We start from the raw sequence: 25,757 nt of genomic DNA, 5'->3' as shown, positions 1-25,757 counted from the left end.
ACGCCGCCATGGACGGAGAAAACACGGTGGCCCTGACGAGAACCATGTCCCCCAAGCCCACGTCCCCACGCCTCCTCCGTCCCCCCGTTCCACACCCCCTGTCCCCCACTCCCCCGTCGTCCCCCACCCCACGCCCCCCACTGCGCTCTGCTGAACAGCCAGAAGCGTGGAGTGTGTAGTGCGTGATTGCTGCTCGGTCCTGCGGTATTAAGCCGATGCACTTTACACACGGCGGAGAAAAGTACCGCTCGAACCAAATAGCCGGACGTGCTCAGGTAAGAGAGAGTGTGCCTTGAGGTGGTTGGGTGGGCTTCACCGAGCCGGCAACACTGACAGGGCAAGGTTCGAATCCAGGTTTCACCAGCCTATGTGATTAAACCTAGTCACCAATGACTGCTGGGACGTTGGTCTTCTCCCAGTTTGGTCTACATTAGCTCCAAGGACTAAAATGCGTTCGGTTTTATTGCCATGAAGTGAACACCTGCCCACAGGAGGGCACGCGAGAAGTCAAGCCGCCAACACCACCCACTGTGGTTAAGAGGAAATTGCAAGGACCTCAGAAGTAGTTCTGTGATGTCCTCTTCCCGATGCCGTTATCCAGATTAGCGTGATATCACAGTGCTTTCTGTGAGAGTTCCAAATGGGAGCGTCGTTGTTGAATGATTCATCCCATGACACTGGGGAGCTACTGGAATATATCCTGGAGGGCAAACTAAAGGAAGGGAAAATGCGGCCGTGCCCCCCCCACCGGCACTCAAGTCAGCAGGTGTGCTGTTTTGCTCTTTTATATTCCTGTAATTGCTGCTCCCTTTATTAACCCCCAGGTCACCCTTGTAAATGAGATAGATTCATCTCGTTGCTTCGACCCGGCCTTAAAATAAAATAATTAAATATGTACGAGTGTTGTGTCGTTCGCACACACGGGTTCGATGCGCCACTCGATTGCGACGTTGCAACAGATTTTGTTCATCACGAAAAATGTTTTTGGTATTTTGGGCAAAAACGTATTGTCTCTGAACTGTCACGCAATGCGGCGTGACACCACCCAACCCTCCCCCCGGTGAACGAGCGCGGGCACGACGTGGCGGGCGAACCTCGGAAGACCTCCTCGTCCTTGAGCTTGGCGTAGGGCAGCTCGCCCAGGGTGCACACCTCCCACAGCAGCACGCCCACGGCCCACACGTCCGACTTTGTGGAGAGGTCGCCCTCCGCCACCGCCTCTGGCGCCATCCAGCGCAGAGGGATCAGCGCCTGGCGGTGCTCAAAGTATTCGCTGCGCACACGCATGTGCGGGGGGGGGGGGGGCGACGACACGCGTACGGTGGGGGGGGGGGTTACACGACATTGGGTGCAGGAACGCACGAGTGGAAACGCACATATGGGGAAATGGGAAAACCAAGGTGCACACACACACACAGAGACCAAACACAAAGATGCCCCGTATGGCCTTGACCGGAGTGTCAGGTAAAAGTGCTGTTAGTGAGTAGCAGCACCTATGAAGGCTGTCACGGGCACGCAAGGGGGTAGGTGGCCACCTTTGTCTCCCCAGTGGCGATGTTTATTACACACCCCACTAGATACTCATATTCTTGGTTCTTTCGGTAAAGTCACGTAGATATAAAAACATTTTTTTATAAAAAAAACCCACAACGTTTCAATCGCAACGTCGTGGGTTTTTGCTTTTTTCTATCTACATGACTTTACCGAAAGAACCAAGAATATTAATTCCTGCAGTCACGAAAGTTTTAAGTCAAAATTCACACGAGGTACTCATTTGAGGGTGAGACGACCTCGGGGAGGCCTCGGACCGGTTTAGAGAAATGTCACTGGTGTTGGTGGCCATGAGTGAGAAGTCAACTCGAGGTGTCAGGTTCGTCGCACAGTGCGCTAACCGCTGCTCCACCGCACCGCACGTACACACACGCACACACACACATACACACACGCACACACACACACGCAGAGACAGATTTATGTCGGCATACACAGATGGCCGGGCCACGCATAGATGCACATGCTGTTGTTATTTATCTCACATTACCGTTAGTGTCAACAATTATGGTGTCCTCTCGCTCAAAAGAGCAGAGGGTGGTGCTCTTCTCTCACGTTGGCCTTGAGCCAATGATTCAAATTCAACATTCCTATGGCAAGGCCAAATCTCTCTCCATAGAAATATAAAGTCTGAACATTTGTTATTGCGCACTGTTAAGAGACCCGTCCATCACGAATGCGCCATGCTGATCACACACAGTCGGCACTTTGAATCACTGCTTCAAGTCTGTTGCAAAACTGGCTCGAACCCAAGGATCAACGACTTACTGACGTCCCACAAGGCGGTGCTCATTTTGTCAACTCCAGTGGGGTGATGCTGATGATGATTGGCCGAGTCTATCCATCGGAATAGCGTTTATACATAATGCAATGTGCTGGCCACATTGTATACGTTTGCTTGGAATACAAATTAGGTTATTTCATAATACACTTTGTGATTGTTGTAGCAATTGTCTGTTACTCAATAGCCGCTCATAGGTAACTAAGCTGAAGCCAATTTAGCAGCGATTCTAATAAGACCGCACGGCGTGTAGCATTCTCCAACCCTTATTGTTATCCACTCTGTCTCCATGGCCTTTTCATTTATGCGCTGTGAAGGTCATTGCCCAAAACATCACCTGTTATATATTTTTCCCTACGAGGTCATAGACTTGTTGACGTATGTGCCGAGTGTTCTTGTTCAACAGCGTCCTTCCAAATGTGACTTGGACGCGCTGCGCCGGTGAGCCCACGACTGCCACCCAGCCACGGAGATCGAGCGATGCCACCAATGAACAATGGCGTCGCACAACCATAGAACACAATGCTAACCGCACCAGTGAGCGGCCGGTAGAGTGGCAGCGTAGTGCAACACTAGTGCCTTGCAGTAAGAAGGACCTGGGTTCGATTCCTGACCTCGGGCACGTTTGTGTGGAGGAGTGTTTTATGTTCTCCCCCTGTTCCGCATGGGTTTTTTCTCGATTCTCCGATTTCCTCCCATAAGCAAAAACACACACACACTGTAGCTGATAATGGCCAAACATCCCAATGCTGCAAAATTACCCGAAAATTACTCGATTGAGATTGCACAGCAGCATCATCTCTCCCTGCTGTGAAAATGTGGCAGGGCCCTCTTCAAAAAGGGTCCTGAGAATCAATGAATCATTCCCGGGGGCCAACAAGCATAATATTAATAATAAATAACTGCAGCGCCAACACTCCCTAACAATAAACAACAAAGTGTGAGAATCATCGGAGCGTGCGATACTTTGCTCTTTCTCTCGCTCTCTTGGTGCATCTGCGTGGGATTTACGGCGTCGCCGCCCACGCACTTCCCCGCCGGTGTTTTTAATCAGCCTCGACCGCGAGCGTTCCTGGCCCCGTGCGGAGCGCGTCGGGGCCGCATCAAGGGAAGACAATGCGGAACAGACACGCGCAGCTCTTATCTTGTAGATACAGCCCAGTGCCTCGGCTGTGGACCAGCCACGGTTGTCCCAACACGGGCTTAGAAGCTTCATAAAGAAGAAGAAGAAAAAAGCGAGACTTTAAAGTGACTTTCTGGCGTGTCGCCAATAAGTGCTTCGGCGATGCCGCTGTTACTGTGGCTGCCGTAAATTCGAATGCAGAGTCAATGGCGGCGGTGTCAACCGCAGTGCTATGACCGAGTGCCGGAATGAATTTAAAGTCTTTTTATTGCTCCAAATCGTGTCGGACATCACGGGACACGCAGCCTAGGTACTGGGTCTGTGACAATTCACCCTCCGGTGATTCAATAAGTTTTCCATCAGTGCGCGTTACCTGCTATGGTTATGTGGTTTTACAAACGTAGGCACTGACAAAGAAAACAGAAGGAATACCCAAGAGCTGCGTGCGGTTGACCAGCACCAACATGGGACTTGTCTGGGGTCCAGCAGGGAGCGGGGTCAGCATCATCGTAAGACAAAACATAATCTCCTTCCTCATCATCTGTATTTCCATCGTCATCATCATCACTCGGTGATTCCTCCACCCATGTTGAAGACTCGGGTCTACCAGACACTCACTGTATCATCTCAACCACCACACTGCAGGTCACCTCACTTCTCTTTCTGCCTCTGTCCTCGCACTGCTCCACTTAGGCTTTCTCTCCCCTCATTTTCTCTTTCCCCCAAGCTTTTGAAGCCTTTGGGCCTGTGCCACCACGGCATCACAGCTCACAAGGGCTCCGCACTGCATGGGAGGCGCGGTGTAAGTAACAAACAAGAGATGGAAATGACGATGATGACGACGATGATGACAACGATGTCAACGACGATGATGATGATGATAACAATGACGACGATTTCGACCTGCTGTAGACGTCCCTGCTGAGGCCGGGGCAGGAGATCTTGACGCTGTTGTCGGACGACACGAGGCAATTGCGCGCGGCCAGGTCTCCGTGCACAAGGCGCTGGCTCGACAGGTGCACCATGCCCTGCGCCACCTGCACACACACGCTCAGCTGGGGGGCACGCGGGGTCATGGGGGAAGGAGGGGGAAGGGAGGCAAAGGGGGTCATGGGGTCAAGCCAGAAGTTGAAGAACAAAGCGCCTCCCTGCATTAATCAAAATTCACCGAAATGTAACCCCAATTAACTTTTCGATTAATTTAAATGGCAAACCTAATGGCTGTCATACAAGACAGTGTGACGTGACCATACAATCACACATGGTTAAAATGGGTTAATAGAGCTTTAGGTAAGTCAACCCATCATGATCCTCGGTGTAAAATAAGCACTTTGTGGGAAGTCAACGGTTGGCAGTACTCTGGAGACACGGTGCGCGTGTCATTGCGAATGGGGTCCCGCTCATATTGCTGCTGGTGACGATCTTCAGCCAGCGGCGGAAATTCCCCATCCCTAGGTGGCATGTACACGCACCGCTCAACCCGCTGGCAATCCACTACCGATAAGGAACCCCCCCCCCTCCACCACGCCCTTCTCAAGCTGCGTGGGGTGTGCAGGTTATTTCACCACCCTTCACCAAGCTTGTCAGTGCAAGCTAGTGAAACCCAGGTGCGCAGAGGCACTGGCGGAGTCAGTGGGGGGGGGGGGGGTGGCACGTGCCCCCCCAATGATCCGATCGAAATCCCTAATTTAGATCGGAAAATTGGGGTTTATTGGTAATAAATCGGCATTTTGCGACCCCCACTGCCACTGTGTAGCATATTATTACGTGCCAGAGACTCTATGAGATGATAGGACAATAGTCTGAGTCCATAATTGGCAATGAGTAACGGCAAAGCGGTTATAAGTGACTCGCAGAATTGTGCGCAGTTGCGTGTACAGTCAGTCCACGACTTCCCTGAAGGCACCTTCAGCGAGCGCGATGCCGATCACAACGCGGTTCGAATTCGAGCCTCGATCGATGGCTGCGCCATCGCCGCACACGCGTCGAATAAAAAGCAAGGGACAAGTCCTTACTTACTAACAACTCCTAAAATTTTTCATTGCTGGAGGGGTTGCCCCACCTACCTGAAAATCCTGGCTCTGCTATTGCGCAAAGGTCCAGTATAACAATAGATTTTTCTGCACTGCCCTTTGCTGGGCCCACCATGTAATGCAGCAGCCTACAACACCTGGTATGCATGGTGGTCGCCCATCCAAGCACTATCCAGGCCCAACTTGCTTAGCTTCTCAGATGTGATGAGATCCGGGTGATCTGGTTAATGGACGTACTGTACTTATTAATTATTGTATTCACAAGCCAAAGTCATTGGGAGATCAGGCTGGTTGGTGTGGGGGGCTAGGGAACGTGGGAAGCACAGAAGTATGGTACAATATCGCATGTTGTTGAACCACCCTCCCGCTGCTCACAACGTAGGGGTTACACATGCGCCATCGACATTCAACCGAGCAACCGCCACCCCCTCTCCACCCCCCCGCCCCCATCTGCCAAGGTCAACCGCACTCCCACCTTCTGCTGGGCGGTGAGCGGCTTCATTTTGATCTCTTTGTCGTCGCCTCTGGACAGCTTCAGGTACTGCTTCAGATCGCCCTGGAAAGAAAAACCCCACGAGCAAGCAAAGGAGTCCAGCGTTTGAATTCCGTTGCAGATAATGGTTCAGCAGAAGTAGAAAAGAACAAATCGAACCATTACACGGGAGTACATCAGGTGCGCTGGATAAATAGTAAATGTCAGCAACTGAAATCGCCATCATCAGCCACGATCTATCAACTGCTGGACGAAAGTCTGTTTAAGCCGTCGCCATCTCTACCGCTTGTTGGGAAGCAACGAATAGATGAAAAACTCAAGGTGGAATGCAAAGAATGGTGACCATTCTAGAATGAGTGACAACGGAAGGGTGGAAGGAGAGGGGAGAAGAGGCGGATACAAACTGAATGGCCGACACACCGGCCGGTGCCACTATCGCTGGAGCGGCGAGGGCGGCGCAAGGCGGGGGACGCTTGGGGAGAAATGATACCACTATAAGTCACAAGAGATGAGTATTGATCTCACAACAAAATAGATTTCAGAAGATCCTGTCAGATACATCACGTTTTTGTTCAAGTAAAAAAGGCGGTTCCAAGCGAGTTGATGATCTCGGCCTGATCACAAATGACTGCGCACAAAAAAGCCATCACATTAAATTTGGTTCTGCACTTAATTTGGCTAAAGTCCAGCTCCCAAATTAAAAAAATACTGCTTTGACTGTCGTGCGATGAACATTCATTAAATGCAGAAACAAAATTTAATGTGATGGGTTTTTTTCTTTCTGTGTGCAGTCATCGGTGTCCGGGGCTGAGGTCATCAGCGCAGCACAGATCTGAGAACACAGTTTAATCACAGGCTGCTGAAACCTGAATTCGAACCAACGTCTCCGGCTCCGCGCTCTGAGCCGGAGAGTCACTCGGCCACGGTGGAGAGATGTTAACTACCTCGCATGGGATATAGGAGGTTGTGGATTCGATCCCGTCCCTGATGCCTGTATATTTGGAGCTTGCATGCGATCTCCCCGTGGTAGCGTGGATTTTTCTCTGGGTCCTCCGATTTATCCCTCCAAATTTTTCACGCAATAACCCACTTTGTTGAGCTATCATTTGTGACCAGGTTGCTTCTGAAAAAGAGCTACATAGCTCAGTGGGCCTTACCTGGTAAAATAAAAATGGTTTAGTTTAGAAGCCGACAACACTGCTCCTCTCTCTCTCGCTCATCCGCACCGACTCACCAAGTCCGTGTACTCCAGCACCATCTGCAGAGGCTCCTTGCAGACGGCGAGCAGCCGTGCGACGGCCACGTGGCTCGCCTTGCCGAACAGGTCCACCTCGCGCTGGAACTCGGCCTGGGCGCGCTCGTCGCGTGAACCCAGCGCCTTCACCATGGCGACCGTCTCCGCCTCTGCCGCCGGTGCTGCCGCATCCTCGTCATCGTCGTCGTCGTCCTCCTCCTCCTTGCCTCCCGCTGCTGGCAGCGTCAGCCCCGCCACCTTGGCCAGGTAAACCTCGCCGAACTGGCCCTTGCCTGCTCGCGGGAAACCGCACGCACAAGCACGATGAGTCCATCGGTGAACGGTGGCACACAACTATAGGCAGGGGCCACCGTTTTGCAATCGTGGTAGGAGGCGGGGATAACCTACTCTGCGATGGGTTCGGAGGAAATGCCTTAGAGGCTTGAGACTCGTGATGGATGCAACGAATCCCAAGCGTAAGAATGCATGTTTTTCAGTTGACACTAATTATAGTTAACACAATGATTCGCTCACTTTACACTTAGCAATTCAACTGTAGCTTTGTAATATACACTTCCGCGGGCCGTTCTCTAACAAGGGGAGATGATGAATCCGCCGCTCTCTGCGCATTCCTAATGAATTCCTTGTCTCGTGACACAGAGAGCGAGAGCACAATAGGGACAAAAGCTGGAGGGGAAGAGAGACCAGACAAAAAAAAAGATAAATGACACAAAATGTGAGCGGGGAGCGTTGTTTCTCGGCTGGCGGCCTCGCACCGAGCAGCGTGATGCGCTGGATGCTCTGCTTGGCCACGGTGGGGCGGTCGTGCAGGCTGGCGCGCTTGCCAGGCCCGGCCGTCAGCGCAATCTCCTCCTCCTTCAGCTCCGCCACCGCGTCCCCGTTCTCGTGCAGGGGGTCTCCTGACGAGAGACGACCCACACAACCGCAAAACCACACCGATGTGGGACGATCACACAGGCGCCTACCGCTGTTGTACAACAGCCACGTGTTCACGTAAACGAAATGACTTACACAATGTTACGACGGCATGTAAATATGCATAAACACATAGATTAACGCTCCTTATTACTCAATAGCTACGTAGAAACAGAGAAACAAAGATTCGCGCTGTGTAGCCACCCAGACTGCTGGGTGGTGTGGCCAGCGTTATGACTGGCCACCTTTGTTTACACACTGCACCAGGTACTCATTTAAGGCTCAGTCAACCAAAGAAAGGCCCAGGGACGGTCCAGATATTCGCCACTGATGTTAGCCATGGCAGAGAATTAAGCTCTCATTGCTAGGTTTGTAGCAGAACTTGAGATTCAATATGGTACAACGCACACACAGGAAAAAAACCAGCTACACACGTGGTTAAATGCTTATCTTACTGTAAAACCACTGCAAAAAATACGGCAATCCACCACCAGCGCATCACCTCCACAGCACCACTATCACCACCGCACCACGACTATCACCACCGCACCACCACCACCACCACCAGGTGAGCACCACCGCCACCATGAGAGCACCACTGCCACCGCACAGCCACTGCAGCACCACTATTACCACAACGCAATCATCGGCACCATCACCGCCACTGCAGCAGCACCACCTCCACTGTAGCACCACCATCACCATCACTACAGCACCGCCACCACCACCATCAGAGCGTCACCGCACCACCACCGCCGCCGCCCACCATTGAGATGTTCCGTCTCCGGCTCCCCGGTGCTCGGCTGCTTCTTGGAGCTGCGAGACTTGCGCCGTTTCTTGCAGTAGAGCATGAGGCCCAGCACCATGATGATGTAGGCAACGGCCGCCCCCACCGACAGCCCGATCGTCTGGATCATCTTGTAGGGGGACACCTGGGTTTCTTCCGTGGGGGGCACGGTCAGTGGGCGCACTGGGTGGAGGAGGGGGGCAGAGGGGGGGTGCATGGGGTGAATTTTCTCCAGACCCTCCCATTCCCTCCCACACACCGAAATAGCACATTTTCCACACGTTGTCAATAAAGCAGGGCCTCACGTGAAAAGACATCTTCAAGCGAGGCTTTCATGGTTAAATAAAAGAATGGTTATTGTATTTCAGAGCTGCCACGGTGGTGTAATGGGTGAGCAAGCAATTTCAGGACTGTACCTTTTCCCCCTACTTTGTGTGCCCATTGTGTTCCTCTCTTTGCACGACACCCTTGGCTGCAGCACTGCGGGGGGGCGCGAGAGCGGGGTCCCGCACAGGCCCCTGGCGCCCGAGTGGGCCAGGGCTAGCGTTTCGTTATGCTAATCCGCCGGCGGCTCGTATTACACGACTACACGAGGACACGCCTACCCGTGCGCGCTAATCCTCAGGCAGATTTATTTTAAAGCGAGGGACACGTGAAAAAATAAAAAAATTCGAATTCACCCATTTTGGACACGTGCCACTACGGGTAAGCGCCGTCGTAGTTTAGCACAGATGGGCGAGCGGGCGGGCGGGCGAGTTGGGTGGCTAAGCGAGCGGAAGGTCACAAAAGTTCAATCCCGGCTCATCATTTCTCTACAACGGGTAAAATAGCTACCACTTTGCGAAAAGCCAAACTGGAGCATTCGTACGGATAGACTCGTCGCCCGCACCATGGGGGATGTAGAATTTGGACCATCGTCTCACGAGCGGCGAGAAGCTCACAGAGCAGAGACGTACCCCGGCTGGATGTTTACCGTCGTGGGATCATCACCGGGGGGCGGGTCCCGCGTTATGGGCACGGTACCACGGTGCGCACTTCACAACTCAAGAATCGCGTTGGCGCCGAGGCCACAATTGAGAACCACAACAACGGCGGCAGCAGCTGGTTGACGGAAACCGACAGATCGATACGGGTCGGGCTGGCCGCCGTACCGACAATGTAGAGGTAGGCGTCGTGGTGCTTGATGTTGCACTTGTTGCCGGCGATGCACGTGTACCAGCCCGAGTCCTCGTTACGCACGTCCCGGATCAACAGCGAGCCATTGGGCAGCAGCTCCACCCTGCGATGGGGGCATCAAAAGGGGCAGGGGGTTGGGGCAGGGCAGGGTGGGTGGGGGCACCGGAATGCTTTTGTTATCATCTGCCGTGCGGTGCCGAGAGAACGTTTTTTACGTGGTCAGTGCTGTAGATGGGATGGACGTGTGTGCAGGATGGAGGATAGGGTGGAGGAGGATACATCCATCGCTATAGTGGACCAATGTGCCGTCCCAACCACGCAAGTGGCCAGCGGGAAAAGCAATGGTCAAATAAATCACCACGACTCGCACCGTATGGGGAGGGCCCTCATCCAGCAGTGGATTGACAAAAGGGCGGCATGCAGAGGAGCATCATGGGCGGGATGAGCAGGGAAGCGGCGTGAATTCACCGCACGCGAGACAGTGGTTTTAGCATCCCGGCCGGCCCAGCCTCCCCTGCCAGAGCTCGTCTGACAGATCACTTCACCTCCACCCCCAACAACACTCCCGCCCCCGCAGCCCCACACCCTTCCCCATCCCAACACAGCCACTCCAATCGACTGCAGCCTAAGCGAGCTCCACCGCAAACCGCACAGCGCCTCGGTTGTGCCGAGTCGGCGAGATGGAAGATCCCATCGGGCTCTTCGCCATTACAGACCCTTCCTGACGGGGGAATGCGACGCGCGTGTTTTTCACCTGCGTGCGCGTCTGTGCACGCGTGTGCGCGCGCACACGCGTGCGGTGGCGGTGGGAGGTGGTGGGGGGTCAAGCTCCGGAGAAGGGGGCGGTGGCGGTGTTGGCTCAGTGCCATAACACGGAGCATTAGGCTGCTGAGCCGATCAGCCTCTGCGGGAAGCCCACGCCCTAAACGCATTAGCACGGGGAGTCCGAGACACGGGCTTAGACCCCCGGCTAAGTTGACACGATGGCGATCGCAGCAGGCGCTACCTGTCAACAACATCGTCGTCGTCGTCATTGACGTTGGCTGTGTCAGGGCCGTGGGAAGACCTCCTCCCCAAGCTGTCGCCGTCACCCTCGACACGGAGGGGGCAACTTGAGTTGGCAGTGCCGGAGGGGGGCAACTCAAGAGGCATCGTCGTCATCCATTGCCAACCACGATCTGTTCACGATGTTGAATGATCCACCAAGCGCCGGCACACAATCCTATCCCTTCGCTAATCTCCATCGTGAGCATCCTCTAATCATTTCTAGATTTGAAGTTTTCGTGACTGCAAGGAATCATATTCTTAGGTTTTTTCGGTAAAGTCACGTAGGTAAAACATCAAAATTAATGAAAATAAAATAAAAACAAAAACAAAAATCACGACGTTTCGGAGGCAACACAAGTCTCCGTCATCAGGTGGGACCGTCACAGCTAATTCGGCTGTGACGGTCCCACCTGATGACGGAGACTTGTGTTGCCTCCGAAACGTCGTGATTTTTGTTTTTGTTTTTATTTTATTTTATTTTCATTAATTTTGATGTTTTACCTACGTGACTTTACCGAAAAAACCTAAGAATATCCTCTAATCAGGCGTGTTCCCTCCTTTGGCTGCCACTCTGCCGTTGCTCTTGACCATCGGCCATTTTTTCACATCTCTACATGATCCACCAACCCTGTCCTCCTAAGCGCCGGATCGCAGGCGCGCGCCAATAAGCCCACCGACAATGATCCACGTCGATAGTCCAGCAACATTCACGGCGCCCAGACACAAAGAACGACGCAATCCAAAACACAAACAGCGCAGGGGTGGCCCAGTGGACCAGGGGTCAGAGCAGTGAACCGGCACCACTGTTAACCTTCTGGGTATGAATCCTGACCTCAACGGCCCGTGATTAAACCGCATCACACCAATGCCCGCGATTGCAATGGCTGCACACAAAAGAAATTGTATTCAACGTCTGTTTTCACTGAATTCGGAAAAAAATTCCCAAGCGTCGCCTTGACCGGCACGCGACGAATATCGCCCCAGCAGGGCGGGTGGGAGAGTGCGGCGCCTCTAGTGTTGATTAGTGGTCACGTGGAGAAGTAGTTCTGTGATAATCAATTCCGTGGGCAGAAGGGACGCACTGCTCTGGGAGAAACTCCTACGGACAGCATCTCACGATGCGAGGCTGCGAGCACATAATACAATTGCGAAGAGCCAAAAAATGAGGACAAAACCCCAAAAGCCGGCGAGCTCTCGTCTTCTAGATACGAGGTCGCGTTACGGGCTGTCCAACGCGCTACAAACACGTGATGACAGCATTCCAGTGACATCGTCGTCCAACAACACGACGTGCCGATACAGCTACAGCACTCGAGGGCGCTACGGCGACCGTCGCCTGAAAGTTACTTTCAAGTCTTATTTTCTCTCGAGCAAAGCTCCGAACTCACGTCGGACGGCGCGGGGCGTCAACTCGAGCGCTGTTTGTTTCCCATCGCTCGGGCTGCGTCGCGTTTTAACGAGCGCGCACCGCGACTCAACGCGGTAAGACAACGCCCGGCGCTCAGGCTAACGAGCTGCGTCGCGCCGTCCGCGCCCCGCCGAGATTACAATCGGCGGCTCGCGAGGGAGCGCGGCCCAGAACGACGCGAGTCGCACAAGTCGCCCCGGCCGCCGGGGCAGCCGGCGAGAGCGAACGCTGACGGATGGGAGGGAGCGTAACGACGGCGCTGATAAAAATAGATCTTTGCGAGCGTCGCACCGTGGGCACATGCGGAGAGAACGAGCCGAACACAAGAGGCAGAACACATTTGCCAAAATTTGATAAATTTTCAATCCACTGCTGGATGATGGCCTCCATGCACCATGTGGGCCATGTGGGTTATTAGACCGTATATCACCATGAATGTCGGTCGGTGCAGGCAAGACACAAACTTTAAACCATAGAAACCAACAAAGACAAAATCCCCTGTTTAGCCTGAACGGACTGTTGGGGCAAGTGTTGTTAGCTGGCACGGCGCGCGAGAGAGTGAGTGGCCAACTCCACGCCGGGCCGCCGTTGTCTCCCCAGTGGTGATGTTTACATATCTCGCCAGGTATTCATTTTAGGCTGAAATGAACGAGGGGAGGGCCCAGGACCGGTTTAGATAAATGTCACTGGTGTTGGCCGTGAGCAAGAATCGAACTCCGGGATGCCAGGTTCGTAGCGCAGTGTGCTAACCTATACACAACCGCTCCTCACGTAAGCACACACAAAGACAAAGATCCCCCCGTATAGCCTTAAAAGCACACACACACACCGCTGAAACTGGTAAAGTGCTGCTCGCGCAAGACAAAGGAGCACCACTGCAGCAGACGGCCAAAGCGCTGCGCGCCAGCGTGGCGGCCTCGACCCCGTCGCCACACAGCGTCCGTCTGCCCGAGAGGCGCTAATCCTGCCCCGCTGTGTGGCGCTCAGTGCCACGTTCACGATTGCGGCATGCAGCCTCGGCGCGCTCTACACGAGGGAGGCAGCCAGACTCATTTGTGCGAGCGGCTGCCACCCACGTGACGCCGCGGTGAGCCAAGACCCTTGCCACATGTCCCAGTAACCCCGAAGAAAGACAAAGATCCCCCGTGTAGCTTTTAACCTGAAGAAGCAAGTGCTGTTAAGGAGCGCCTACACAGGGCGGCACGCCGCACGAAAGGGTGGAGTGGTCAACACCGCGACCGGCCGCATTTGTCTGCTCAACGCTGATGTTTACGCGCCGTGCCCAGGACCAATTCTGATGTTAGCCGTGGCCACGAATCAAATCCAGCTTGACGGGATCATAGTGCAGTGCGCTAATGACTGCGCTGCTATTCCCCACGCATATGTTAATTACTCCCGCAGGGCTCTGAACCCCTGGAACCTCCCCGCCTTACCACCACCACCACACTCGCCGGTCTGAAGTCTCAATAACAGCAGCGGCGGTTAGCCAGGCAGGACCCTGATGATGTGGTGGTTAAACAACTGCCACCATCCTCTCCTACGCAATAATTACCATATTTATACAAACAGGCAGAATTTTACATGAGGTTTTGGAGCAACGGTGCAAGTGTGAAGACGGATTTCTATTTAATTAAATTCCTTAACATTCGTATTCCCAAGAAAAACCTCACAGCGTCCTGCTAAGTTTCGCAGCAGGGGGCGATGACGCCACGTTTCCCCAAACAGGTAATCTGCGGGAAATGACTTAAACTTGGTAAAAACTACATTTTCACGACGTCGCCGCACGCGGCCTACCCTTCTCTCAATGACACCACAGGATCCTCAACATCACCCGTTAAGCAGACGGTGCACGGTATATTTTATAGTTAGCGCGCCCGCGGTTTAAACTGGGGCGGCCCAGGTTGTTCAATTCGAGTGCCGAGCACGACCGTACAACGCGAACAATACGGCAATTCTGAGCCTCCGAAATGAAAGCGCCCATTGTCGAAAAGCATATTCCGCGATTGATCAGTCATTTTACACCGGATTACACCGGCTATAAATATGGAACAAAGTCTGCCAATTACGCTCAAGGATAATCTGACAGCCAGACTTGTGCGGCTCCCACAACACCAAAATGTGAATCACGACGAACAAAAGTGTTGAGAGATGCAAGTCTCCGCCGCGCCACGCGCTCCTTTGTTGGCGTCGCGACCGAAGCGAGGGAGCGGGAAGAGCGGCCTTCGTGCGGAGAGGAGGGGGGGCGGCAGCGCCAAGACGAGGGGCGGCATCTCAAGAAAGCGAGCGGAGGTGGCAATGAACAAAGGTGCAGCATGCGGGGGGGGGAGGGGGGGGTTCAGAGAGCGTCTGAAGATTGCAGTCACCATCAGGCGTGATTCTATCCGCTGCTGGATGAATGCCTCCCCCCCCCCCAAGCCATCGTCAACCTCTTGGAACCGTGATGCGATGTTCTATCCTGCTCCTGCCCCGTGACGTGATCTCATTGCTCCATCGCTGCGGTGGATGTCATTCTTGGGCGACTTCCCTCCTTGTGGCTGCCACTTTGTCGTGGGACTGGACCGACCGGCCGTCGTCCCTCCTAGCCGTGACGTTTCCCACTCAAGCCCACTCGCTCTTCCTCACAGCAAAGACGATGTCTCTAACCTGCGTTTGTTCTATAAGCCACGTGTTCCCGTTTCCCGTCTCTCTCAAGACAGAGGGCAAGCAGGCGACTTGACATAGCCAAGTGGTACCACAGTCACCGCTAGTTTGCACAGCCTCGCTCGTCAAATCTGGCAGGCCGCCCCCGATTATGACTGCGGCGAGTACTAATCAAGATGTTTTATGCGCCGCCTGCTTCGCGGCGAACGTTTAAGATCCCCTGACGCCATTCGAAATGAGAAGGCCACTGTGTGCTGGCATAATGGTCAAAATCTGGCAAGTTGAAAAATTACCTGCAAATTGCTCAATAGGGATTACACACGGAGGCAATCATGGCACCTACTGGCAGAGCCATGCCTGCTTGCAGGCCAGGTGCTTAGTCACCTCGCGGTGCACAGGGGCAGCTGCCGCTGGGGATGCCCATTCAAATGTGATAAGGTGAGATGTGCTGCAAATCGCTTGCCACGCACAAAGCACTCTGAGATGCCCCGAGGTTAAGGAGGCAGCACGATAATAATATACCGTCATTCATGGCAACAAAATCCCACAATGCGACACTAAAAACAAATCATTTTCATGAGCAGACAGCAGGGTGATCATGACACAGAGGGGCAGCAGGAAACAAACGTGCAACATGAAACGCAAGGGGCAGTTGAAGACAGGAAGGGCAGCACGCGATGGCACAGCAGCCCCACAAAGGGGGGAGGAGCAGCAACAGACAGTGGGGCAGCAGGAGACGGCCCCGTGGGCAGCGCCGGAACACTCTCACGGCGGCGATGACGATGATGATAGCAAAATGTTCCCACTCCAGCCGCGTCTTGCGTGGCCTTAATTACAGCATTGAGCTGTTGGGATGTTCCGTGAGGGAGCGTGTGCGCTCCGGTGACCTGAGTTCGATTCACGCTCACCCGAGTTCCAGTCCCGCTCAATGCCACCAACACCAATGGCAATTATCTGAAGCGGTCCCGTGCCTCCCCTCGATCGACTCGGCCTCAAATGTGGCGTGTGAGCATAAGCACTGGAGAGACAAAGGTGGTCTGGCATGGTGCTGGCCACATCATCCGCTCGTGTGCCATGCCGGCCTTCATAGGTGCTCTCTAGCAGCACTTGTCCCAGCAGTCTCTTGTGACTACAGGGGGATCTTTGTCTTTGATGTGGTACAGGAGGATGTGGAGCTTATTGAACCAGCGGTGTCAAGATCAGCCTCTGTGAAGGAGGCAATTTGGACAGTTGGAGGCAGTCGCCGTCCAACTGCAACAACAACAAAGGGCGGAGGAAAGCGATGCTCACAATCAGTTAACCCATAACACCTGGGTCTGTCCTGCGACCTCCTGCCAGTGAACCTTCGATACTTCCACGTGGGCCCCAAAGTGCACCCAACCCGGCAAAAAGCACCGCGGCGAGGTCACCGCCACTTAACGGCGAACTGCGTCGCCCATCGCGCGAGCGTGCACGCGCCTACTACCTGTTAATGGGCTCGTTGGAGTTGAGGATGTGCCCTCGCACTTTCCACTGCGCGCTCGGCTCGGGGTCGCCCAGCGCCTGGCAGTGAAACATGGCCGAGTCGCCCGCGTACACCGTCGTGTTCTCTGGCTCCATCTTGAAGTACGGGAACACTGGGAGACGGGGACGGGGGACGATACGCAGTGGGGGGGACACACACGAGTTGGACACACGGGGGGATGGGATACACACACGGGGGGGGGGGGACGACGACGACACACACACACAGAGGGGACATACACGAGGCGGAGGGGGTGGGGATACGCAGAGGGGAGACATGGAAGGTACACAAAGGGATACAGAAGGAGGCACGGGGACAACACAAGGAAACAAAGGGGCAAACAGAACAGTGTTCAACACATGAACAGCAATCGAGAACATACGCAAATCAGAGGCATCCTATTGGCTGATAAGAACATTCAGCGGGCTCAGGCAGGTGATGTCGCGGGAAGGAGGCCGCTGGTCAAGACTAATGAGGAAGTGGCAGCCAAGGGAGCCCCAAAAGGACGTCCCCAGCAGACACGGAGCGATCAAATCGGGAACACGTGCAGGCTCTCGACGCACCCTTACATGGCAAGACCGTGAGCGATGGTCTCATCCAGCAGTGGAGAGACCACGGTTGATGATGACGTGGAGAGCCAAGGCAAGGTCTTTGATTCAGTCGCAGCATGACAGCGCGACGCACGTGCAGCGGAGGCGACGACGACGACGACAGAGGCCCACACCGTCACGGCGATCATTGGCACGCCACGGCCCATACCGCATTCGGTTTTGATTAAACGCACGTCTCGCCGACCGTGCTGTCTGTCAAAAAAACCACCCAAAGTAATTGAGCTTGGCAGGACAAGTTGCTTGGAAGGGATTGAGAATTTGCAACGGAGCAGCAGCCAAGAGGCCAACTGTCGTGGAGGTGTAGCAAATGGGCTCGCGTGCGTGCGGGAGGGAGACGGATCACGGCAGCGCAGGACCACGAAGGATCGGGGGACGGTGTGGGATGGGGGGTGGGGCTCTTGACCCGGTGGTGGATATACAACGCACGATGACCGATGACGGCTACCGTCGTGACGATGATCGATGGCGGCGATGACGACGATGCTAAACTCCACGAGACAGAAAAATGGGGGTCCGTTCAAAAAAACTAAATACGACGCACGGAAGATCGCCGCTCCCACAAAACCGGAATCTACAGAAACCGTCGCCCGAGTCACACAAATAAGGAGCAGTTTCTCTTGGCAAGGATTTAAAAGGAGATGCATTAACAAGGCCACTGGGGGGGGGGCTGTACGGTGGGGGGGGGGCGCAGGAGAGGAAGCCACATGCTCGCAGTAATGACTTCAGTCTGCAGCGAGCCGCATTCCTGCAGCGCAAACGGATGGATGACAAGGAAAATTATACGGGGGGGGGGGGGGGGGTAAGCAGGGGGGGGGGGTAAGCGGGTGTGGGGGAGAGGGTACGGGGAGCAAGAGCAGGGGCTCGAGTGGGAAGAGAAGGGTGCAATTTCGTCATAAAACTAGGCATGCAAAAGGGAGCAAAAGACAAGATCTTCATCAACAGACTGTTGGGGCAAGAGCTGTTAGCAAAAACCTATGAATGTATGTTGAACTACTTTCGCATTGTACATAGCCAAACGTGCTAATCGGCACACAAGGGGGGTTGTGTGCCCAGCACTACGCTCGTCCATCTTCCCAGTGCTCATGTTTACACACAGCACTGGGTACTCATTTAAGGCTCAGTCAATTCAGATATCACTCATGTTAACCGTGGCTGAGGACCGGACCGAGATCACACGCACGCACGCACACACGCGCGCCCTCAAGGAAACACGCGCGTAGACAAGACGAACGCGACACTCCTGGCGTCACGCAACACAGTGGCGGCCGCCCCAGTGAAGCAAAGCGACGGCGCACGTCACCTCCGTGACCGGCAACCGCGCCACCGTCACCTCGCTGCGCACGCTCCCCCCACCCCCTACCCCCAACCCCCTACCCCCAAGCCTTCCGCTCGCCCGCACTGCCACGGTAATCAAGTGCACGTGCGAGCCAGGCCCGCTCAGCTTCCCCTCCCAGGGCCCGTCGCACAAATTACCCATCTGGCCCAGAATCAGAGTTGCTTCCCTTGCGAGCGAGCGGCGGGGTTGGCGGCGGCAGTGACGGCGGGAGTCTCGGACAAACACAATTTTTTCCTGGCCCGAGACCAAGGCAACTGTCGAGGCAAAGATGAATTATTAAATTAAAATTCGCAACAACAAAAAATACATGGCGCAGCACGAGCCAATAAAAAAAATTCGGTGACCCAAGCATGAAAGAGAATGTGGTATCTAGACGGTGGTTGTCTTAAAATTGAAATGGTCCCCCATCATAGGAATGTGGAATATGCACCACCAGCTGTGGGCGCTCAGCAAACGTTTCAGCAACGGAGTCTCCCTCTCATCTCATCGTCACGTGGCGGCCGACGATGGAGAGACACCTTCCAATTCTTTGCGCTCTCCAGTCACGGTGAGCGCTTCTCCTATTGGATGAAACCCATTCCTGGTGACTCGCCGTGCAGCCAAGCAGGCGCTCCGCCAGTTTCTGTCTCTGTCCCGGCGGCAACGGCATTACATCACCAACGTAAGAGCGTTTGCCAAGAAGCCTCGATTTGGTGGCGCACGCTAGGTATACCGCGCACCTGGTCCCACCGTGCGACCTCCCGTTAACCTCCCGTTAACCCCGAGCGCGGTTTGCCAAGACGCCCGGCATTTTGGCAGCCAACGCGGCGTCGTGCCGCCACGTGCCGCTTGCTCACATGTCCCTTCCTGTGGCTCATCACCTTCGTGTTTTGCCAAGAGCAGAGAACGGTTTTGAAAAGGGCTCGCGAAAACAAACGCCGCATTTTCTGTACCGCGCGACGCAGGAGGGGGTGAGGGAGCCCAATAAGTTAAGCCGACCGCATAAAATGTTTAGGCTGCAGATCATTTTGGCCAATTGCCCCGCTATCAAAACATCGGGGGGCCCCCCGCGAGGGGCTAAAGCCGAGCAGTTGCGTGTTTTTAGCGCCGGGATTTAGCCGCTTTATCTCCTCCGGCCCCAGGGGCTAGCATGGCAACATCGGCAGCGCCCCGCAGACGGCTCCCAACTACCGGCGGTAGACGGCTGGCCCCACCTACGCGACCGACGCTCAAATATTGCGGCAGCGCCGCCCTTTTTGGAACTCGATGCCTCTCCGCGCAGATCCTGCCCAAAGGGCTCACGGCGCCATAACGGTCGAAGAACCTGTGCTTGCAGTGGGGCGCAAGCGCAACTCACCACGTGTGTCATTAACACGGCTGCAGTATCAACATTTACACAAGCGGCTGATGTTTGGGCAATGGAGCCGCTTCACAGCAGAGAGGGAGGGCGGAGAGGGAGGGCGGAGAGGCTGGCCGACTCGCTGTTTGCAAGATTGTACTTTATGCCGTGGTTCCGTAATAACATGGACAAATGAACAACGTGAATTGAACAGGACCGGTCTCTCTATCAACAGAGATTGGCTCCATTTCCCATCTCGTTTTGGAGATTTGACCACATCGTTCTCAACGGAGACGTCAGCCAAAAAACCCACCGAGACAAACATCTTATCCAATGAGTGGCAAATAAACCCTCAAAGACGGACGCATTTACCTCTGCGGTGTAAAAGAAAAAAGAAAATCTACACAGATAAAACTTCTCGGGCACCTTCCCTCCTTGGCTGCCATTCCGTCGTGAGTCTCGACCACCGGGCATCGTTCCTTCTAGCCGTGACGTGTCCTGTCCAAGGCCACTTACTTTCTTAACAGTCAATATGTTTTTAATCTTGATTTGAAGCTTTCGTGACTGGAGGAATCCATACTCTTTGGTTTTTTCGGTAAAGTCTACCTACGTGACTTTACCGAAAGAACCAAGAGTATGTCTTTAACCTGCCTTTCTTCTCCAATCTACGTGTCCCTTTATCGGTCACCCAACGTCCTTCTGAGCATCCGCCATGTACAGGCGCTTCCATGGATCACTACATCGCAGGACGGTGGGACATGGCGACAGCTTCATCCAGCAGCGGACTGATCACGCCTCTTCATCTTGTCGCACGACGGGTGGGGTCCGATCTCAGAGTCCTCTCCCCCTCCTCCACGGTCTTCAATCCATCGCCACCTCCAACACACCGAGGCAGAGTGTTCTCAAGTCCTCGTTGAAAACCTCTCTCCAGGTCTTTTTCGGTCTCCCCATCCATCTCTTTCGCTTTCCCTCGACGTTCACGGTCTGAACTTTCCGTCCACCGTCGTCTTCCGAGCCTCGGGCCACATGTCCGAACGACGTCCGCTCAGCATCGCGGCGAGTCTCCCTGGCCCGGCCGTCCATCCCGAGCGAACACAAATTATCGGAGTCCGTCCCAACTGCCATCAATTGGGGCCACACACAGGAATGCACCGGGAGCTGCCGGCTAGACGCTCGGAGCCGATATCGCTCGCCCCCACCCACCACCCCCTCTGTGGCCCGTGTCAACGGCGCCATCTCACCCTCACCGTGGCGCACGCCGCCATCCTGTACGGCGCACGAGAGCGCTGGCACACGGTGCCAGGAGGCCCCCCTGGTGGGATAAACCGCAACTGGCTTCGGACTTGCCGAGCCAAACGAGCCACCGCGAATTTGCACGCCGGTGACAGAGGTCAGGGTTCACGTGCTACGACGGCGGTATTCGCGACGCTACGCGGAATGTCAGGAGCGGTGGCTGAGCACCGAAGTGTGCGCGATGGAACATGGGGGCTCCTGTCTGGCTCACGTACTCCAGCCTGGCTCACGTACCCCCCTGCCTTGCTCAGATATATTTTCTTACACAGGAGAGCCTCATCGGGTCTCAAGACTCTTTTTCAGGAAGCTCCTGCCAAGTTTTCGCAGTATGGGGCGGCGATGTTGCTGTGGCTGCTGCTGCGTAATCCCAATAGAATAATTTACGGGCAATTTTTTAAGCATTGGAAAATTTGTCCAATACCAGTTCCATGGTGCCTTTTAGCTTTGGAAAGAAAGCAAGAGAACCTGGGAGGAAAAACATGCAGAATAGGGGGGGGCAGGGGGTGGAGGAGAACATACAAACTCCACTCAGAAAAGTGCCCTGCTTGCTGTGAGCCATGCTGATATCCAAGACAACCTTGCCTGGCTCGGATATATACTAAACACTTGTTTTATTTTCTTTTACCAGATAAGGCTCACTGAGCTATGTAGCTCTTTTTTCAGAAGCGACCTGGCTATCACGAATGATAGCTCAACGAAGTGGCTTATCACGTGGTAATCTATCGCAACCAAACACTCAAAACGCGTGTTAAAAAAATGTGGAGGTAAAAACCAAATGAGACCGGAATAAAAATCCACGCGACCACGAGAAGAACATGCAAACTCCAAATATACAACAGGCGTCATGGTCAGGATCGAACCTACGACGGCGCCCTATTATGCCTTGCCGGGCCTCACGTTGAGCCCCCTTCCTGGCGTGCACGAGGCTCCTCTGGGGTGGCGGCCGACGTCGCCACCGCCCCGGCGCTCGTGCGGTTTCACCGGCGCCCGCGATTAACTGCAGCGAACACCTCGGGCGACATGGCGGCACGGCACGGCCCGAGAGTGCGGGTGCGGTAAAACATTTACAAGGCCCCGGCGCGACGGTAAACGAGCGTGCTGGCTCGGCAACACAGAATTCCATTTTCTGGCACAAATAAAACATTTAAACAACAACCCTACCCCCCCAATAACCACCAAGCACTAAAGCGGGGCAAGAATTACATCCACAGAGTTGGGTGGAAGACAAATAGCTGCCCAGGTGTGTCACCCATCAGCCGAGTGAAGAAGCGTCGATTCCTCAAGTTGATTCTAATGCTCACAGTGCACGCGTCTATTCGGCTCCTTGTGATTTGTACAAAACGTGAACTGTTAACTACCTCGCCTGGTATACAGGAGGTCGTAAGTTCGACCCTGACCATGACGCCTGTTGTGGCGAGGGCACCGCACTATGAGCCAGGTCGCCCGAGTTCGATCCCTGGCCAAGGCGAACGTCAGAGTGGTGAGTGATGATGTCTGAATCGGTCCTGGCAGCCTCCTTTATCAACCCACATCGAGCAGCGTGAAGTATAGTCGGACAACCCCCTCGTCTGCCACAGGGAGGACTTTATCTGGCAGCAGATTTCCAAAGGGCTGTAAAATTCCGCAAAATATACATAAATCAAAAGTGAGAGAGCCAGTGAGAGAGCTCGTGGTTCCATCTCAAATGAGCATGGGGCAGTGCACATCTCCTGTTTACATCCTTGAGCCAGTGGACATAATTCCACATTCCTATGGTGTGGGGTGAGTCTATCCACGTAACATGAGACTCTCGACAAAGTGTGTGCTCATTGTATTAACCCAGGATTTGAACTCGTAACTTTCAGACGTTGAGCCAGTGCCTCTAACCACAGCTCCACTCGGCCAGACATCATCACATGCGCGATTAAGTCAGCAAGGCACACGCAATGGCGATTAGTGCATCAGACTAAACGCCGCTAATTGAAGAGATATGCGCAAAAGAGGGCACGCTGTGAACCCAGAACCACCAGACTAAAGCCCAGCACTGGATGCTTTGCCATATATATTTTTTTGTATTTACACTTGTAAATAAAACTTGGTCCAGCCAGTTTTTGTAGTGGGGTCCGATGTTGCTGCTGTGTATAACTCCAACCGAGTAATTGGTGGGTAATTTTTCAGCATTGCGATGTTTTGGCCAATACCAGTTTGCATGGTATGTTTTAAGCTATACGATGATACCAGCGAACCCAGAGGAAACCCATGTAAAACAGGGGAAGAACATACAAATTCCACGCAGAAAGTTGCCCGGGTCGGGAAGGGAAACCGGTCCCATTCTTTCCGTACCGCGCTGCCAGCCTCCAACCCTACGGCACAAACGACGAGCTAAATATTCAACGCAGTCTAGAGTGAACGTAACAAGACAAACGAGACGGAACAAACGGGTAAGCATACGAGTGAAATGACACGGCGATGTTTTACACACCAAACCAGCTCATGCTAAATCGACAAGAGGAGGACTGAAATCGGTTCAGAAGTTAACCGTGGCCGGGAATCAAACTCAGGTTGGCGGGCTCGGAGCTAAACGGGAGTGAATAAAACTGCACGACTGAGACGAGAACAGAGTAAGCCGGCCGGCAATAATGACGCGAGTATAATGGGATCGCAAAATTGAATCACAACCCACGAATCAATCGCGACGCTTCGTCGAACCTCCGTGCGGGTCGGGGCGGATTTGGCATAGGAGGTGAGTGGGGGGGTTGTGGGGAGGATGTCGAGGGGGCTAACTGTAACTCGCCTACAATCCATCACCGTGCGAGGGGGTGGGGGGCGACGATGCGATGTTCGGGGCATTGGTATGCGTCGTCTCGGGTGTCGCTCCGCCTCCACGCTCGCCGGCAAGATAACAACGCGCGCCCGCGGCCGCGGCTGTGGGAAAAAATCCGCTGGAATCGGCGGTGGGGGCGGCGGCGCGTCGTTTACCTTGCCCGCGCGATAAGCGCGGCAGCGGCTCGCAAGGTGCGGGAACGTTTAATTAGAAATCCCATTCACGGCAGCTTGGCCTCGCGACAGCTCCTCCACCGCCCATCCCCATGCCAGCACGGGCTCTTTATGAATTTGTTTTTGTGGGTTGGGTGGAGGGGGCGGCGGGGGGGGGGAGGGGGCAGGGGGGAGTCGTGTTTGCTGGGAGCGTCTATTGTGGCACTGCGGCGCTAATCTGCGCTCTTGGCCGGACTCTCTCAAACGGCCACCTGCGGTGAGCGAGGGAGGAATCGCGTCGCGTACTCAAGCACACACAATATAAGTACGCATCATGCATGCACACGCCGGGCATACGCACACTATATATACGCATCATGCACGCATCATGTACGCACAACCCTGTATGCACATGCATGCATCATGCACGCGCCGAATGTGCACGCACATACATAGACACGCAAGCACAAACGCACACACAAATACACGCAAGCATGCCTAAAATAAATCGCAAGCACAGATATGCACAAATACACACACAATGCACAGAGATGAATGTCTCCCAGAGCCTACATAAAATGTGCAAGTGCTGTTAGCGAGCGCCTATTAAAGCTGGCGCGGCACACGAGGGAGTGCAGTGGCCAGGAACACACCCGGCTGCCTTTGTCTTCCCAGCAGTGATGTTTACACCGCTTCAAGTAATAAACTCACACAAACCCAGATACATAAACAACAACAACCATTTGCCTCTAAGTGGTGATGATGTCACCACAGTGCTTGTGCTAGGCTAGGTGCACTTTGAGGGTATGAAGCGGAGACGGCTGACTGACAAGATAAATACTCACAAGTGTAGTGAGTCCAACCGAGTCGCAGACGTTGTTCCTTTAAGAGGCAACACAGTTATTTGTAACACCGTAACACAAAGGGGTAACTGCCCCTTTACCAGATACAACCTAGGGTGGTGACCACCCAGCTAACTCCACTATACAGAGGAGTTACTGCTACGAAGGGTCGGACCCTCGCTCAGCTCTCCGACCACGTGGTTGCCTCGTAGGACAAAGAGCTTCAGCTTGACACGTTGAGCTTCCAGCTTGTAGATGTTGAGCTTCCAGCTTGTAGACGTTGAGCTTCCAGCTTGTAGACGTTGAGCTTCCAGCTTGTAGGTGTTGAGCTTCCAGCTTGTAGATGTTGAGCTTCCAGCTTGTAGATGTTGAGCTTCCAGCTTGCAGATGTTGAGCTTCCAGCTTGCAGATGTTGAGCTTCCAGCTTGTAGACGTTGAGCTTCCAGCTTGTAGGTGTTGAGCTTCCAGCTTGTAGATGTTGAGCTTCCAGCTTGCAGATGTTGAGCTTCCAGCTTGCAGATGTTGAGCTTCCAGCTTGTAGGTGTTGAGCTTCCAGCTTGTATATGTTGAGCTTCCAGCTTGTAGGTGCTGAGCTTCCAGCTTGTAGACGTTGAGCTTCCAGCTTGTAGACGTTGAGCTTCCAGCTTGTAGGTGCTGAGTTTCCAGCTTGTAGACGTTGAGCTTCCAGC

At 54.1% G+C, this 25,757-nt stretch overlaps 1 protein-coding gene across 1 annotated transcript in view; it reads right to left on the bottom strand.

Annotated features, from left to right (window-relative positions):
- PTK7 (protein tyrosine kinase 7 (inactive)) overlaps positions 1-25,757 on the bottom strand; it is a 95,184-nt gene that overhangs the window by 6,666 nt on the left and 62,761 nt on the right. Inside the window, exons 12-19 of the mRNA XM_078864476.1 lie at positions 16,675-16,825; positions 10,090-10,217; positions 8,918-9,121; positions 7,992-8,135; positions 7,216-7,508; positions 5,964-6,044; positions 4,359-4,510; positions 1,095-1,273 (exon numbers count right to left, since the gene is read on the bottom strand). Coding sequence (XP_078720602.1) covers positions 1,095-1,273; positions 4,359-4,510; positions 5,964-6,044; positions 7,216-7,508; positions 7,992-8,135; positions 8,918-9,121; positions 10,090-10,217; positions 16,675-16,825 — 1,332 coding nt within the window. The remainder of the gene's footprint in view (positions 1-1,094; positions 1,274-4,358; positions 4,511-5,963; positions 6,045-7,215; positions 7,509-7,991; positions 8,136-8,917; positions 9,122-10,089; positions 10,218-16,674; positions 16,826-25,757) is intronic.

Source organism: Lampetra fluviatilis, chromosome 18 (assembly GCF_964198595.1).
Source record: "Lampetra fluviatilis chromosome 18, kcLamFluv1.1, whole genome shotgun sequence".
In the NCBI taxonomy this organism is placed as follows: Eukaryota; Metazoa; Chordata; class Hyperoartia; order Petromyzontiformes; family Petromyzontidae; genus Lampetra; species Lampetra fluviatilis.
The sequence above is the reverse complement of the archived record's forward strand: the minus strand, read 5'-3'. Positions and strand labels throughout refer to the sequence as shown.